The 15865-nt window shown below is 43.9% G+C and overlaps 1 protein-coding gene across 1 annotated transcript; it reads right to left on the bottom strand.

The window, feature by feature from the left end:
* Window positions 1–411: 411 nt before the first annotated feature.
* Window positions 412–15520, bottom strand: UFC1 (ubiquitin-fold modifier conjugating enzyme 1). Its single transcript, XM_016194436.2, has 6 exons — window positions 15290–15520; window positions 9435–9502; window positions 9141–9204; window positions 4570–4646; window positions 4232–4322; window positions 412–639 (listed from the first exon to the last, which is right to left on the bottom strand). The coding sequence occupies exons 1-6, from the start codon at window positions 15410–15412 to the stop codon at window positions 559–561; spliced, it is 504 nt and encodes a 167-aa protein (XP_016049922.1). The 5' UTR covers window positions 15413–15520; the 3' UTR covers window positions 412–558.
* Window positions 15521–15865: the final 345 nt, after the last annotated feature.

Consider the following 15865-nt stretch of genomic DNA (forward strand, 5'->3'; position numbering starts at 1 on the left):
AGTCACTTCACAAGCAGTGAAGCAGGTCGCAGGTCTGCAGGTGTCTTTCTCTCCCCCTCTCTGGCTTCCCCTCCTCTCTCCATTTCTCTCTGTCCTATCCAAAAATGACATCAACAACAGTAATAACTACAACAATAAAGCAACAAAGGCAACAAAAGGGAATAAATAAATAAATATTTTTTTTTAAAAAAAGGAGAACCACGGGCACCAGAGGAAACAGCTTTTATTGAAGTGTCCCCTCCGAAAACCGACGGACTGGGCATGACTCCCCCACGCCCCCCTACCCCACACACTTTTCCCTCCAGGATCTCATAATGCTCCTCCCTGGGAAAGAACAGAAATTGTCCCTAGCTTTCACAAAGCCCAAGACTTACTCTTTCCTCCCTGCTTAGACTCGCCCAGAGAATCCAGTAGCAACAATTGCTGCAGCTACTGAGTAACAATTATGTTGTGTGCATGTGTGGTGGGGGGGAGCAATAGAAGTAAAGCGGCTGGATGTGCTGTGCAAGATTGTTGCCTGTCAGAGGTCCGTCCATTATGCTCTGGTGGCTTCATCCTTCAGGGGCTGCACTTCTCTTTATGCTGAACCATGCCCTTCTGTATCAGATCAGGGATTTCCACTGCCAGCCATGGACCCAGCTGCAATTAAAGGGAGAGCCTGTGAATTGACCACAACCTAGCCCGTGTCTTGCTCCGTTCTTCAGAGAGAAAAAGAGAGAGGTATTCTTTTTTTTTTTTTTTTAATTTACTTATTCCCTTTGGTTGCCCTTGTTGTAGTTATTATTGTTGTTATTAATGTCGTCGTTGTTGGATAGGACCGAGAGAAACAGAGAGGAGGGGAAGACAGAGGGTGAGAGAAAGACAGACACCTGCAGACCTGCTTCACCGCTTGTGAAGTGACTTCCCTGCAGGTGGGGAATCGGGGCTCGAACCGGGATCCTTATGCAGTCCTTGAGCTTCGTGCCATGTGTGCTTAACCCACTGTGCTACCATCCGACTCCCAGAGAGAGGTATTCTAGGGGAACAAGCCCATGGAAAACACTGACTTCTTGTTTACTTTTTCAGTTTTTTACTTTAATTTTATTAGTGATTTAATGTTGACTGAAAAATTGTAAGATAATGGGTATAATTCTGCACCATTCCCAACACCAAAGTTCTGTATCCCCATTACCTCCATTAGAAGCGACAGCCTTGTCTACTTTTTTCTTTCCTCACCCGCCCCACTCATCCCCCAGAGTACTTATCAGCTCTGGCTTATGGTGGTGCCGGGGAGTGTACCTGGAACTTTGGAGCCTTTGCATTGTGGGGTAGTATGCCAGCTCCCATGGCTTGAAGCTTCTGTCTCTAATCCTGCTTAACTAAGCACTGGCATGCCTGCAGGGCATTGGTTTGATCCCACTCAAAGCTATTTACACAAGCCACTGTTAACTAAGCACCACCCTCCCTCCAGGGCACTGGTGGTTTAGTGGTAGAATTCTCTCCTGCTCCGCCCCCTCTCCTTGTCACACCTGATTTTCACCAGTCTCTTTTTTCGCTCCACCCTCTCTAGGTCACACCCTGTTTCCACCCTACTTGGCTAGTATATATACAAGCTGCTTTTGTGAGTAAAATCACTTGGAATTGCTTTCCGGCTCCAAGAGTTCCAGGGTATATCTCCTGCAACGTTAGTGCGGCATGATCCCTCTCCCACGCAGCAGCCTAGGATGGCTCCAGTTGAGTTCTCTCCAACCCAGAGAGCACTTGCTCAGGAAGAAGCACCCTCAGGCTATCCCGGCATTGCATAACCATTATATATCTACCCCTGCCCTTCTCTCTCTATCTCTTTTAAATGTATTGGGTGGTCCAGAAGGCAGCGATGTAGATAAAGCATTGAAGCATTGGATTCTCAATCATAAGATCCTGAGTTCAATCCCCAGCAGCACATGTGATGTCTGGTTCTTTCCTTTCTCATGAATAAATAAGTAAGTTCTTTTAATATATATATTAAAAGAATATGTATATATATATACATATACATATATATATATATATATATATGTATATATTGGGCTGGGTGGTGATTAAGCACACACATTACAACAGACAAGAACCCAGGTTCAAGCCTTGAGTTTCCTCCTGCAAGGCACAAGCTTCATAAGTGGTGTACCAGTGTTGTCTCTCTCTCCTCTCCCTTTCTCCCTTTCTCTCTGTCTCTCTCTTTTTTCCCCAGAACACTGCTCAGCTATGGTTTATGGTGGTGTGGGTGAATGAACATGGAACCTCAGAGCCTCAGGCACAAGAATCTGTTTGCATAACCATTATGCTATCTCCCACTGCCTCTTTCTCCCTCTTTCAATTTCTTTTTGACCTAGCAAATAAAATAAAATAAAAAGACTTATGGGTTTGGGAGACAGCATAATGGTTATACAAAAGACTCTTATGCTTGAGGCTCTGAGGTTCCAGGCTCAAGCCCCAGCACCATCATAATCCAGACCTGAGCAGTGTTCTGGTATTGGTCTCATCCTCTCTCTGTCTCTCCTTTTCTTTTTTCTTTTTCCCTTTTTTTTTTTTTTTCAAATCTTTATTTGTTGGATAGAGACAGTCAGAAATTGAGAGGGAAGGGAGTGATAGAGAGGGAGAGAGACAGAGACACACCTATAGCACAGCTTCACCACTTGTGAAACTTTCCCCCTGCAGGTGGGGGCGAGGGGCTCAAACCTGGGTCCTTGCACACTGTAACATGTGTGCTACCACCTGGCCCTTGTCTCTCCCTTTCATTAACAATAAATTAATAACAGTTTCTCCCCTTTTGCCTCCAGGGTTATTGCTGGGGCTCGGTGCCTGCACTATGAATCCACTGCTCCTGCCAGCCATTTTTCCCCATTATTGTTGTTGCTGCTACTGTTGTTGGATAGGACAGAGAGAAATTGAGAAAGGAGAAGAAGATCGAAAGGAGGAAAGAGGGAGTCAGGCGGTAGCTCAGCGGGTTAAGCGCACGTGGCACAAAGAGCACTGGCCAGCGTAAGAATCTGGGTTCAAGCCCCCGGCTCCCCACCTGCAGGGAGGTCGCATCACAGGCGGTGAAGCAGGTTTGCAGGTGTCTATCTTTCTCTCCCCCTCTCTGTCTTCCCCTCCTCTCTCCATTTCTCTCTGTCCTATATAACAATGATGACATCAATATCAACAACAATGAAAAACAACAAGGGCAACAAAAGGGAAAATAAATATATAAAAAATAAATTAAAAAAAACTACAACAATAAAAAAAAAAGGAGGAAAGAAAGATAGACACTCACCAAGGGCAACAAAAAAAAGGAATAAATAAATAAATATTAAAAAAAAAAAAAAGAAAGATAGACACCTACAGACCTGCTTTACCACTTGTGAAGCCACCCCTCCTGCAGGTGGGGAGTCAGGGGCTTGAACAGGGATCTTTGTGATGGTCCTTGAGCTTCTCACTATGTATGCTTAACCTGGTGTGCTACCACTCGGCATCCAATAATAAAATATTTTTTAAAGAATTTATTAATGAGAGGGATGGGTGGTGGCACACCTGGTTAAATATACATGTTAGAGTGTGCAAGGACCCAGGTGAAAGCCCCCAACCCCTACCTGCAGGGGAAGCTTCACAAGTAGTGAAGCTGTATTGCAAGTATCTCTCCATATTTCCCTCTTTACCTCTGTCTCTGTCCAAAATAAATAAAAACTAAAATAAAAGATTTTTTTTTTTTTTTTGCTCTGCTCTGGCTGATGGTGGTGTGAGGAATTGAACCTGGGACTTTAGAGCTTCAAGCATGAGAGTCTCTTTGCATAACCATCATGCTATCTTCTCTCCACCCCCCTAAACAAAAGAATTAATTAATGAGAGAGACAGGAGGAGAAAGAAAAAAGGAGACATCACTCTGGTACATGTGCTGCTGGGTATCAAACTGTAGAGTTCATGCTTGAGAGTCCAACATTTTTTCCAATATGCCACCTTCTGAACCACTCAGTCATTTTCTTTTTACCTTTATTTCTTTTTTTTTTTTTTTAAGATTTTATTTATTGATTCATGAGAAATGGTAGGAGCGAGAGAAAGAACCAGACATCACTCTGGTACATGTACTGCCGGGGATTAAACTTACGACCTCATGCTTGAGAGTCCAATTCCTTATCCACTGCGCCACCTCCCGGAACATCACTCAGTCATTTTCTTACACTGCTTAAGGACTAACCTTTTCCCCCATATATGCCAAGTATCCCCCCCAACTTACCCCTAGAGCCATGAGATGTGCTAGTCCAAACTTGGGCACGTTCCTGGCCCACAAAGGCTTGAAGTGATCAGTCAGACATATTTTGCCACCCCTGAGAGGGATAAGAGGAAGACAGTGTTAATATGTCAAGATTACCAGGAAGCACAACAGCCTCTTAAGAACACAGGAAGATCACTAGTGATCAGAACTAAGGGTGGAATAGTCAAGCACTATGCCTGAGTTTGACAGAGGGAAGGAAGCTTGGTGTCCTTCTAGACCAGTGGACCCTGAAAATTGCCTGCCTCCCACGGTCTTCCCTAAGCACTCTTGGACCCTTTCTCATTTCCCATCAACCCTACCTGTACATTTTTGCTGTTTTTCCATCCAGTTCAGGGACTGCGATTTCTGGAGCAGTAGTGGGGTATGTGATAGGAATCTGGAGAAATAATAAAACAGAAGCAAGATATACCGGAGCTAATCTAAAGGTATACTTTAGATTAAAGGTACATTTCTTTAGTGGCCAGGTGGTGGAGCACCTGGTATACATGCTACCTTGTGCAAAGACTTAGATTCAAACCTTTGGTTTTCACATGCAGGAGAAAGGTTTCACAAGTGGTGGAGCAGTAGTGCGTCTCTCCTTTCTGTCCTCGGTCTTTTCCTATCTCTGTCTTTCACCTTCTCTTAAAAGGAGAAACAGAGAGAGAGAGAGAGAGAGAAAAAAAAAAAAAAAAAACGCTGCCAAGAGTGTTGGAGTCATTATACAAGTACTGAGCTCCAGTGCTAACTCTTATGACAAAAAAAAAGAGAGAGAGAGAGAGAATTTTTTGGTTAAACTTAAGTGTTTCAGGCCAGGGAGACAGCTCAGTGAATTAGAGAAAAGGATTTAACATGCCTTGATTCAGGTTTGATCCCTGGCACCACCATATGCTAAGGCTAAGAAGTGCTCTGGTCTTTCATAAAAACAATGAACTCAAGGGCCAGTAAAGGATGATGCATTGCTTTGCCACATGTGTAGAACCCAGGTTCAAGCCTGGCCCTCATTGCATTGAAGAAAATTTGGTGCTATGGTCTCTTTCACTCTCTAAACCTAAAAGAGTAAACATAAGGGTGGGGGAGATAGCATAATGGTTATACAAAAAGACTTTCATGGTTAGGTCAACAAAGGTACTAGGTTCAATCCCCAATACTATAATAAGTCAAAGCTGAGCAGTGCTTTGGTAAAATAAAATGAAAAAAGATTAAAAAGAAAGAAAGAAAGAAAGAAAGAAAGAGAGTCAGGTGGTAGTGCAGCAGGTTAAGCACACGTGGCGCAAAGCGCAAGGAACTGCATAAGGATCCTGGTTTGAGCCCCGGCTACCCACCTGCAGGGGAGTCACTTAACAGGCGGTGAAGCAGGTGTCTATCTTTCTCTCCCCCTCTCAGTCTTCCCCTCCTCTCTCCAATCCATCTACAACGACATCAATAACAACAATAAAACAACAAGGGCAACAAAAGGGAATATAAATAAATATTTTCCAAAAAAATTTTTTTAAAAGGGAGTCGGGCAGTAGCGCAGCAGGTTAAGCGCACGTGGTGTGAAGTGCAAGGGCTGCGCAAGGATCCCAGTTCGAGCCCCCGGCTCCCCACTGGCAGGGGAGTCACTTCACAGGCAGTGAAGCAGGTCTGCAGGTGTCTATCTTTCTCTCCTCTCTGTCTTCCCCTCCTCTCTCCATTTCTCTCTGTCCTATCCAACAATAATGGCATCGATAACAACAACAACTACAACAACAATAAAAAAAAAAAAGAAAGGAAGGAAGAAAATTAAACACCCAGGGAGCCAAACGGTGACACATCTGGTTAAGTGCACACATCACAGTGTGCAAGGACTCAGGTTCAAACTTCTGGTCCCCACCTGCAGGGGGAATGTTTCATGAGTGGTGAAGCAAGGCTACGGGTATCTTTCTGTCTCTTTCCCTCTCTACCTCCCTTCCTCATTTCTCTGTATCTCTATCCAATAATAAATATGCATTTATCATATATACTATTGATATAAGTATATATTAGTACAGGTCTGGGAAGACAGCATACGGGTTATGCAAAAGATGTGGTTATGCTTGAGGCTCTGAGGTTTCAGAGCTGACCAGTGCTCTGGTTTCTATCTGTGTATCTATCTCTCTTTCAAAAAAAATTAAAAATAAAATAAAATAAAAATAAGCAGGGCAGGGTAGATAGCATAATGGTTATGCAAAGAGACTCTCATGCCTGAGGCTCCAAAGTCTCAGGTTCAATTCCCTGCACCACCATAAGCCAGAGCTGTGTAGTGCTCTGGTATTTCTCTTTGTGTCTTACTCTCTCTGCATCTCTCTCAGAAATAAAATAAATAAAATACTTTAAAAAAAGAGGGGGTCGGGCGGTAGCACAACGGGTTAAGCGCACCTGGCACAAAGTGCAAGGACCAGCAAAAGGATCCCGGTTCGAGCCCCCGGCTTCCCACCTGCAGGGGAGATGCTTCACAGGTGGTGAAGCAGGTCTGCAGGTGTCTATCTTTCTCTCCCCCTCTGTCTTCCCCTCCTCTCTCCATTCCTCTCTGTCCTATCAAACAACAATGACATCATCAACAACAATAATAATAACTTCAACAACAAAACAAGGGCAACAAAAGGGAAAATAAATAATAAAAAATAAATTAAAAAAAAGTAAAAAAGATTAAGTGTATGTGGTGCGAAACACAAGGACTGGAATAAGGATCCCGGTTCGAGCCCCCGGCTCCCCACCTGCAGGGGAGTCGCTTCACAGGTGGTGAAGGAGGTCTGCAGGTGTCTTTCTCTCACCCTCTGTCTTCCCCTCCTCTCTCCATTTCTTTCTGTCCTATCCAACAATGATGACAATAATAACTACAACAATAAAACAACAAGGGCAACAAAAAGGGATAAATAAGTAAATTTAAAGAAAGTAAAAAAAAAAAAAAGGGAGTCGGGCAGTAGCACAGCAGGTTAAGCGCATGTGACGCAAAGCGCAGGGACTGGCTTAAGGATCTTGGTTGGAGCCTCCGGCTCCCCACCTGTTGGGGAGTTGCTTCACAAGTGGTAAAGCAGGTCTGCAGGTGTCTGTCTTTCTCTCTCCCCTCTCTGTCTTCCCCTCCTCTCTCCATTTCTCTCTGTCCTATCCAACAACAATGACATCAATCATCACTACAAAAATAAAAAACAACAAGGGTAACAAAGGGAATAAATAAATAAATAAATAAATAAATATTAATTGTTTTAAAAGTAAAATAGATAAAATAACTCAAATATTTGAAAAACTCCCCAAAGAGTATGCACACAAAAGAATTCTAGACATGAGCTGGGGAGAGAGCATCACAGTTATACAAAATACTTTCCTTCACCAGGAGGTTCCTGCACCACCATAAGTGAGAACTGAGCAGTGCTCTAGGGGGAAAAAAAAAATTCTAGGCATGGAATTGAGTAACTATACGCTACAATTACTTCAAAACCCCCTCTCTTCAAAACTACTCTCCCCCTATATTTATTTTATCATTTTATTGGGGAAGCGGTGTATTGGCAAGGGGGGGCTAATGGTTTACAGTACAGTTGTTGACACATGTGTAAATATCTTGCCATGACAAGTGTCAACATCTTGTCATGACACGTGACTGTGAAACACTCTCACTTCTAACTTAGGTCCTTTTCTATCATCATGTACCAAAACCTCAAAGCCTCCCTCCTCCCTAAATCCTCTCCTTACCCTTCTCCCCCAGAATTCTTTGCTTTAGTACCCATTTTTTTTTCTGTTTTTTAAATATTTATTTATTTATCCCTTTTAGTTGCCCTTGTTTTATTGTTGTAGTTATTATTGTTGTTATTGATATTGTCATTGTTGCACAGGACAGAGAGAAATGGAGAGAGGAGGGGAAGCCAGAGAGTGGGAGAGATAGACACCTGCAGACCTGCTTCACCACTTGTGAAGTGATGCCCCTGCAGGTGGGGAGCTGGGGGCTCGAACCGGGATTCTTACGCTGATTCTCACGCTTTGCGCCACCTGTGCTTAACCTGCTTCCACCTCCCTCATTATTATTTTTTAAGTTGACACTGGAGAACCCATAGTTTGTCATGGGTCTGACTTATGTATGATATCATAGCATGGACTCCCAGACTAATCACTCTTATTTAATTAGAAAGTGAGTGAGAAGAGCTCCAGTGGCGCAATCGGTTAGCGCGCGGTACTTATACAGAAAGTGAGTGAGGAGAGAGAGCAAGACATTATAGAACCACTCCTTGGGCAGGGTAGACAGCATAATGGTTATGCAAACAGACTCTCATGCCTGAGGCTCCTAAATCCCAGGTTCAATCCCGTGCACCACCATAAACCAGAGCTGAGCAGTGCTCTGGTGTTTCTCTGTGTGTGTCTCTCTCTACATCTCTCTCAAAAATAAAATTAATAATAAAAAATAAATAAATAAATAAATAAAATGAAATTAAAAAAAAAAAAAAAAGAATCACTCCACCATCTAAGGAGTTTCCATTGTGTTATCCTTGCTGCTCCCATGTGGTACAAGGGGTCAAATCCAGAACCTCACACATGGTAAGGTATGCGTTCTACCTGCTGAGCTCTCTCCTGACTTACATTTATTTATTTATTTGGTAGAGGCAGAGAGAAACAGATGGAAGAGGAAAGAAAGAAGACAGAGAGCAGCACTGATCCACTGCTTGTGAAGATTCCTCTCTAACAAGTAGGGATCAGCAGCTTGAGCCTGGCTTCTTGTGCACAGTAACATGTGTGCTCAACTGGATATGCCACCACCACAAGGCCCCATGACCTCTCATTTTTTAAGTTTTTTCTGATCAGTCAGAACAAAAAAGTTTAGCTTGTTAATATATAATCCCTCCCAACAAAAACATAGTCCCTCCTCTTCTGCTAACCTTTGTGTTTCCCACTCTATCATACTCACGTCAAACTCGATGTCAAACTCATATTTGAGGAGGTCATGGATGTACCAGCATTTTCCAAACCACCTGTAACAAAGGCCAAGGTCCAGTCTAACATACCCACTCTTCTTAGACTAAACATACTGCTCTTGACTTTGATATATTCATGGGATGGAGACTGGGGAAGTCTGGGGTGATAGGGGCAGGAGTAGCTCAGATGAAGCAAGGAAAGCCTGGCAGTGGAAAGCCCGGGACACCCCAATGCTTGACTTATGTCAGATTCTCACTCCCAACACCCCTCAAGGGGATCTACCTACCGAGTCCCTTCCTTGTTGGACTCCAGACGGAACCAGTCATTGTCAGCATTCTTGTTGTTCTCTACATACTAAAAAGAGAGTGAGATCTTCAAGAGGAGAAATGGGTTCAAGGGCAGTCCAGTCCTCACCACCCTCAACAGCAAAATCCATGATTACATTTTCTTTTTAAAAAAAAAAAATTATTTATTCCCTTTTGTTGCCCTTGTTTTATTGTTGTAGTTATTGATGTCATTGTTGTTGGATGGGCAGAGAGAATGAAAAGAGAAGAGGATAGAGAGGGGGAGACAGAGATCTGCTTCACCACTTGTGAAGTGACCCCCCCCTGCAGGAGGGGAGCCAGGATCCTTACACTGGTCCTTGCATTTTGTGCCACCTGCGCTTAACCCTCTACGCTACCGCCCGACTCCCCAATTACATTTTCTTTTAGGTTTTGGTTATTTTTTATACATTTTATTTTGATAAGAGAGATACAGAGAGAAAGATAAAGTGAGAGATAGAGACCTGAGTACTGCTCAGCTCTGGCTTATGGTGATTGAATCTGGTACCTTGGAGCCTCAGTCATCAAAGTCTTCTGTGAAATCATGATACTGTCTCCCCAGCCCTACATTGTTTCTTAGTATGTCTGCCCAGCTTTTCTGACATAAGCAAAGCTGAAAACAAAAATATAACATGTAGTAGGGGACTTGGTGAAAGCAGAAAATAGGTGGTTGTCATTCAAGAGAAAAGGTACAAAGGACTTGTTCCCTAGGTTCTCCTTTCACTTGGAAAGGGAAGAGTTGGGCCTTGAAATAGCTCAACTGGTAACATCAGATTTTCATGCCTGAAGTTCTCTGGTCAATCCCTGTACAGCATGCACTGGAGTGGTCTTCTGGCTTCTCTCTGTTTCTTTTTATTTATTTATTTAATTTTCTCTGGCTCTTGCTGACTCGTGAAACTCTTTCTTGTCCTCTTATAAATAATAAAATGTCTGCCCTTAGTTTCCAGCTCATTTTTTAGATATACTCCCTCACTGCTAGCCCCTGCCTTTAAAAAAATTTATTTATTTTTAAATATGTATTCCCTTTTGTTGCCCCCTTTTAAAAAATTATTGTTGTTGTTATTGATGTTGTTGGATAGGACAGAGAGAAATGGAGAGAGGAGGGGAAGACAGAAAGGGGGAGAGAAAGATAGACGCCTGCAGACCTGCTTCACTGCTTGTGAAGTGACTCTCCTGCAGGTGGGGAGCCGGGGGCTTGAACCAGGATCCTTACGCTGGTCCTTGCGCTTTGCGCCACCAGCACTTAAGCTGCTGCGCTACCGCCCGAGTCCCTTAAGTTATTTCTAAGTTTATTATTATTATTATTGAGACAGAGAAGCGGAGAGCCTGAAAGAAACCACAGCTCTGGAGCATCTTTCCATATGGTGGGGATGGGTTCAAACCTGGGTCCGGCACATGACAAAGCTGCACACTATCCACATGAACTATTTTGCTGGCCCCTCAACCTGGTTTTAATTAGCATGGACATGTAGATAACTTTCAGATATGTCCTCCTCCTCCTTTTAATTTATTCATTGGATATTGATAAGAGAAATTGAGAGGGAAGGGGGAGGGAGGGACAGAGAAACACCCACAGTACTGATTCACTGCTTGTGAAACTTTCCCCCTGCAGGTGGGGACTGATGGCTTGAACCTGGGTCCTTGTAAACTGCAATATGTATGCTTAACCAGGTACACCATTATCCAGCACAGCCAATTACTAGTCTTTCATCTACACTTTTGCTCAGCACTTGAGACTCCAATACCTAATTATATAACTCAATCTCTAGCTTTATTCTAGACACCTGAAATTCAGCATTTCTCCCTGGTCATTCAAGCTTATTTCTATTTATTTTAATTTTATATATATATATATATATATATATATATATATATATATATATATTCAGACTGCTGCTCAGCTCTGGCTTTTAGTGGTGTGGGGGCTTGAACCTAGGACACTGGAGCCTCAGGCATGAGAGTCTCTTTGCATAACCATTATGCTATCTCCCCCTGCTTGTTTTTCTATTTATTTATTTAAGAATTTTCTCTGCTCAGCAACTTGTTTGGCTTTGTATGTTAACTCTCTTTTCAGCCACCAGGTTCCAGATGCCATCAGGATGCCGGCCAGGCTTCCCTGGACTGAAGACCCCATCAATGTATCCTGGAGCTCCGCTTCCCCAGAGACCCCCCTACTATGGAAAGAGAGAGGCAGACTGGGAGTATGGACTGACCAGTCAATGTCCATGTTCAGTGGGGAAGCAATTACAGAAGCCAGACCTTCCACCTTCTGCAACCCACAACGACCCTGGGTCATTGCTTCCAGAGGGATAGAGAATGGGAAAGCTATCAGAGGAGGGGATGGGATATGGAGATTGGGTGGTGGGGACTGTGTGGAGTTGTATCCCTCCTACCCTATGGTTTTGTAAATTTATCCTTTCTTAAATAAAAAATAAATTAAAAAAAAAGAATGTTCCCTCTCTCTCTCTCTCTCTCTCTCTCTCTATATATATATATATATATATATATATATATATAATTTTCCTTTTTGTTCCCCTTGTTGTTTTCTACTGTTGTTGTAGTTATTATTGTTATTGATGTTGTCATTGTTGGATAGGACAGAGAGAAATTGAGAGCGAAGAGGAAGACAGAGAGGGGGAGAGAAAGATAGACACCTGCAGACCTGCTTCACTACCTGTGAAGGGACTCCCCTGCAGGTGGGGAGCTGGGGGCTCGAACCGGGATACTTAAGCCGGTCATTGCGCTTAGCACCACATGTGCTTTAACCTGCTGCATTATTGCCCAACTCCCCTATTTATTTATTTTAAATATTTATTTATTTATTTTATTCCCTTTTGTTGCCATTGTTGTAGTTATTAATGTCATCGTTGTTGGATAGGACAGAGAGAAATGGAGAGAGGAGGAGAAGACAGAGAGGGAGAGAGAAAGATAGATGCTTGCAGACCTGCTTCACTGCTTGTGAAGCAACTCTTCTGCAGGTGGGGAGCCGGGGGCTCGAACTGGGATCTTTACGGCGGTCCTTGCACTTTGTGCCACCTACACTTAATCCACTGTGCTACCGCCGGACTCCCTTATTTACTTTTAATGATAGTACTGCTTAGCTCTGGTTTATGGTGGTGCCAGGGATTGAATTTAGGACCTGGGAGCCTCAGCCATGAGAATCTGTTTGCATAACCATTATGCTATCTCCTCTGCCCCCTTCAAGCTTGTTTCTTTCCTATATGGATTCCAGGAAACAATAGTAGCATTCAGTCACCAAGCTAAAAGTCAGGGATTTGTACTGTATTCTAATAAACTATCACAAAGTCCTGAAGATTTTGCCTCTGCAGATTATATTTCAAGCCTGCCGCTCCTCATCATGGCTATTGTGGACATTATCATCTTTTTTGTGGGCTCATGACAGCCTGCTAACTTGCCTTTTACCTTTAATTTTTATTTTGACTAGTCTTGCTCAATCCTGTCTTAAGGTGATGGGGGGAGGGTAGGGGGCAGGGATTAAACCTGGGATTGAGCCTCAGGCATGAAAATCATTTTTGTATAATTTTTATGCTGTCTTCCTTGCCCCCATCTTCAGTCTTATCTCTATTGCTAACGTGCTTGATCTAAACCCAAATCTGACTTTTAAATTCCTGCATTAAAATCCTCTAAAGGCATGGTCCAGTTGGTAGCACAGTGGATAAAACCTTATGACTCTTGAGCATGAGGTCCTAAATTCAATCCCCGGCAGCACATATGCCAGAGCGATATCTGGTTGTTTCTCTCTCTCTTGTCTCGAATAAATAAATAAAATCTTTTTTTTTTTAAGTCCTCTAAAGGCCATTCCAGGGTTTCCTATGTTGGAGTGCTCAACTCTGTCATTTCAGCCTTGTCTACCACCTGTGTCACAAGTCATGCCACTGTGTTTCTTCACATACATCACACTATTTCTAGCTTCCCAGTCTTTTTTCCACAATGTCCCCCTTTCCCTGAATGCCCTTCTCTTCTCATGTTTTACCAGGCTAAATTATGTTTTACCCCAAGAGTCTCATCTCAGGTGCTGCCTCTTTAAAGTCGCCTCCCTTGAGCAGACCCAAGCTGGATAGGTATCGCACCTACTGCTCACAATATCTGGACAATTCAATTTTTCTCTCCCTCCCCCCACTGCACGGTAATGATTTCTTTCTTTCTTTCTTCCTTTCAATATTTTATTTATTTGTTTTCCTTTTTTTGTTGCCCTTGTTATTTTGATTGTTGTTGTGGTTATATTGTTGTTATTAATGTTGTTGTTGCTGGATAGGACAGAGAGAAATGGAGAGAGGAGGGCAACACAGAGAGGGGAGAGAGAAAGATAGACACCTGCAGATCTGCTTCACCGCCTGCAAAGCAACTCCCCTGCAGGTGGGCTCGAACCCGGATCCTTGCGTCAGTCCTTGCGCTTTGTGCCACGTGCGCTTAACCCGCTGAGCTAGCGCCCGATTCCCTAATGATTTCTTTCTAACTCTGGAGACAGCTTGCTTGGATTTGGATCCCCTTCCTAGAGGCTAAATGTACAATAAATGTGTTTTCTGGTAATGAATCTCTGCAGCAGGAGAGCTGCCAATGCAAGAGCTCGGGATGTAGACTCCACTGCTAAGAAGACCACTTGCAGGGGAGTTGGGCAGTAGCGCAGCGGGTTAAGGGCACCTGCGTGAAGCGCAAGGACCGGCTTGAGGATCCCGGTTTGAGCCCCCGGGTCCCCACCTGCAGGGGAGTCGCTTCACAAGCGGTGAAGCAGATCTACAGGTGTCTATCTTTCTCTGCCCCTCTCTGTCTTCCCCTTCTCTCTCCATTTCTCTTTGTCCTATCTAACAAGGATGACATTAATAACAACAAGGGCAACAAAAAGGGAATAGATATATTTTTAAAAAGACAACTTGCTTCTTTGTTTTTTTAATTTTTCCTTATCTCTTTAAACATTGTTTTATATTTACTTATTAGATGGAGATAAGCAGAAATCTGAGAGGGAAGGGGGACATAGGAAGGGAGAGAGACACCTGCAGCCCTGCTTCACCACACGCAAAGCTTTCCCCCGCAGGTGGGGACCAGGGAATCGAACCCCTCCTCGATCTATGTAACATGTGCGCTCAACCAGGTGCGCCACCACTCGGCCCCTATTTTAATTTTTAACCATTTATTTATCTATTTATTTATTTATTATCGGATAGGGACAGAGAGAAATTGAGAGGGGGAATGAAGGTAGAGAGAGAAAGAGACAGAGAGACACTTGAAGATGAGCTTCACGACTCGCAAAGCTTTCCCCCTGCAAGTGGAGGTCAGGGGATTGAACCCAGGTCCTTGCGCTTAACCAGGTACACCACCGCCTACCCCCCCCCCCAACTTGCTTCTCTTCCCACCGAAGGGGAGACTGGCAATGATGGCTAGTCTCTAACAGAAAGTTCTGCTAAACTTTCTGGTCTGCTAGACTTGTCCCTTTTCAGCTCCAATGTGTGCTCCTTCCTGGACTGAGGACCCCAGGGCATTCACTGAGGTGCCTGCAAACATCTGGAGCCAGAGACACGTCACCTTTCGGGAGGCATGTCCCTGAAAATGATCAGGCAGAATGGATGGCTCCACTGCGGCTCCAGAAAACAAATAAACAAACAACAACAACAAAACACTTTACTAGTAGTTTCCTTCCCCTACCCTACACAGTGTCCCCCAGCCCAACAATCACCCGGTTTCTCTGTAATCCGGAGTTAAGCTTTCAACCGGAAGCTACTTCCGCACGGAATCTATTCCTATGGACACCTGGTAACCCACAACCCCTTAGCTACACGGTCTGCCGCGCAGCATCACTGACCCGGATAAGCGACTGGTACTCCTCCTTGAGTCGCTGCACCCACAGCTCACGATCTCGAGGTCCAGCGTTGGTTTTCAGCACCGGGATCTCAGACACCACCCGCCGAGTGGCTTCGTCCGCCATTTTAGGTCAGGGAACAAGGAGGGGCGGAAGTACCGTCACCAGCATTTCACACGCTGGGCGCCGCCATCTTTACTTTGGGAACATGGGGGAGGGCAGTACGAACTTTACCAATGCTGTTAAGTGCTAAGGAAAGAACAGAATGGAGCCGTATACAGTAGTCTTGTAATTAGCACTTAATATGCATACATACTTAAAACCCATATACAGCTGCACGATGAATTCCGGTATTAGACAATTTCAGAAAAACCGTCTAAGCACCTTCCCAAATTAGGAGAGCTGATTGGGTTTCAGGTGCTTCTAGGTGCTGTGGCACTGTTCTGAAACGCGAGAGACCCACGTTTTCGCTTGTAATGAGCTTTCATGCCCTCTGAGCCAGCAGGATATCACAATTATAACTGTTAAAACCTAATTACATTATCAAGGAGGTGGTGCAGTGGAAAAGGGCTTGATTCT

Source organism: Erinaceus europaeus, chromosome 9 (genome assembly GCF_950295315.1).
Source record: "Erinaceus europaeus chromosome 9, mEriEur2.1, whole genome shotgun sequence".
NCBI lineage: Eukaryota > Metazoa > Chordata > Mammalia > Eulipotyphla > Erinaceidae > Erinaceus > Erinaceus europaeus.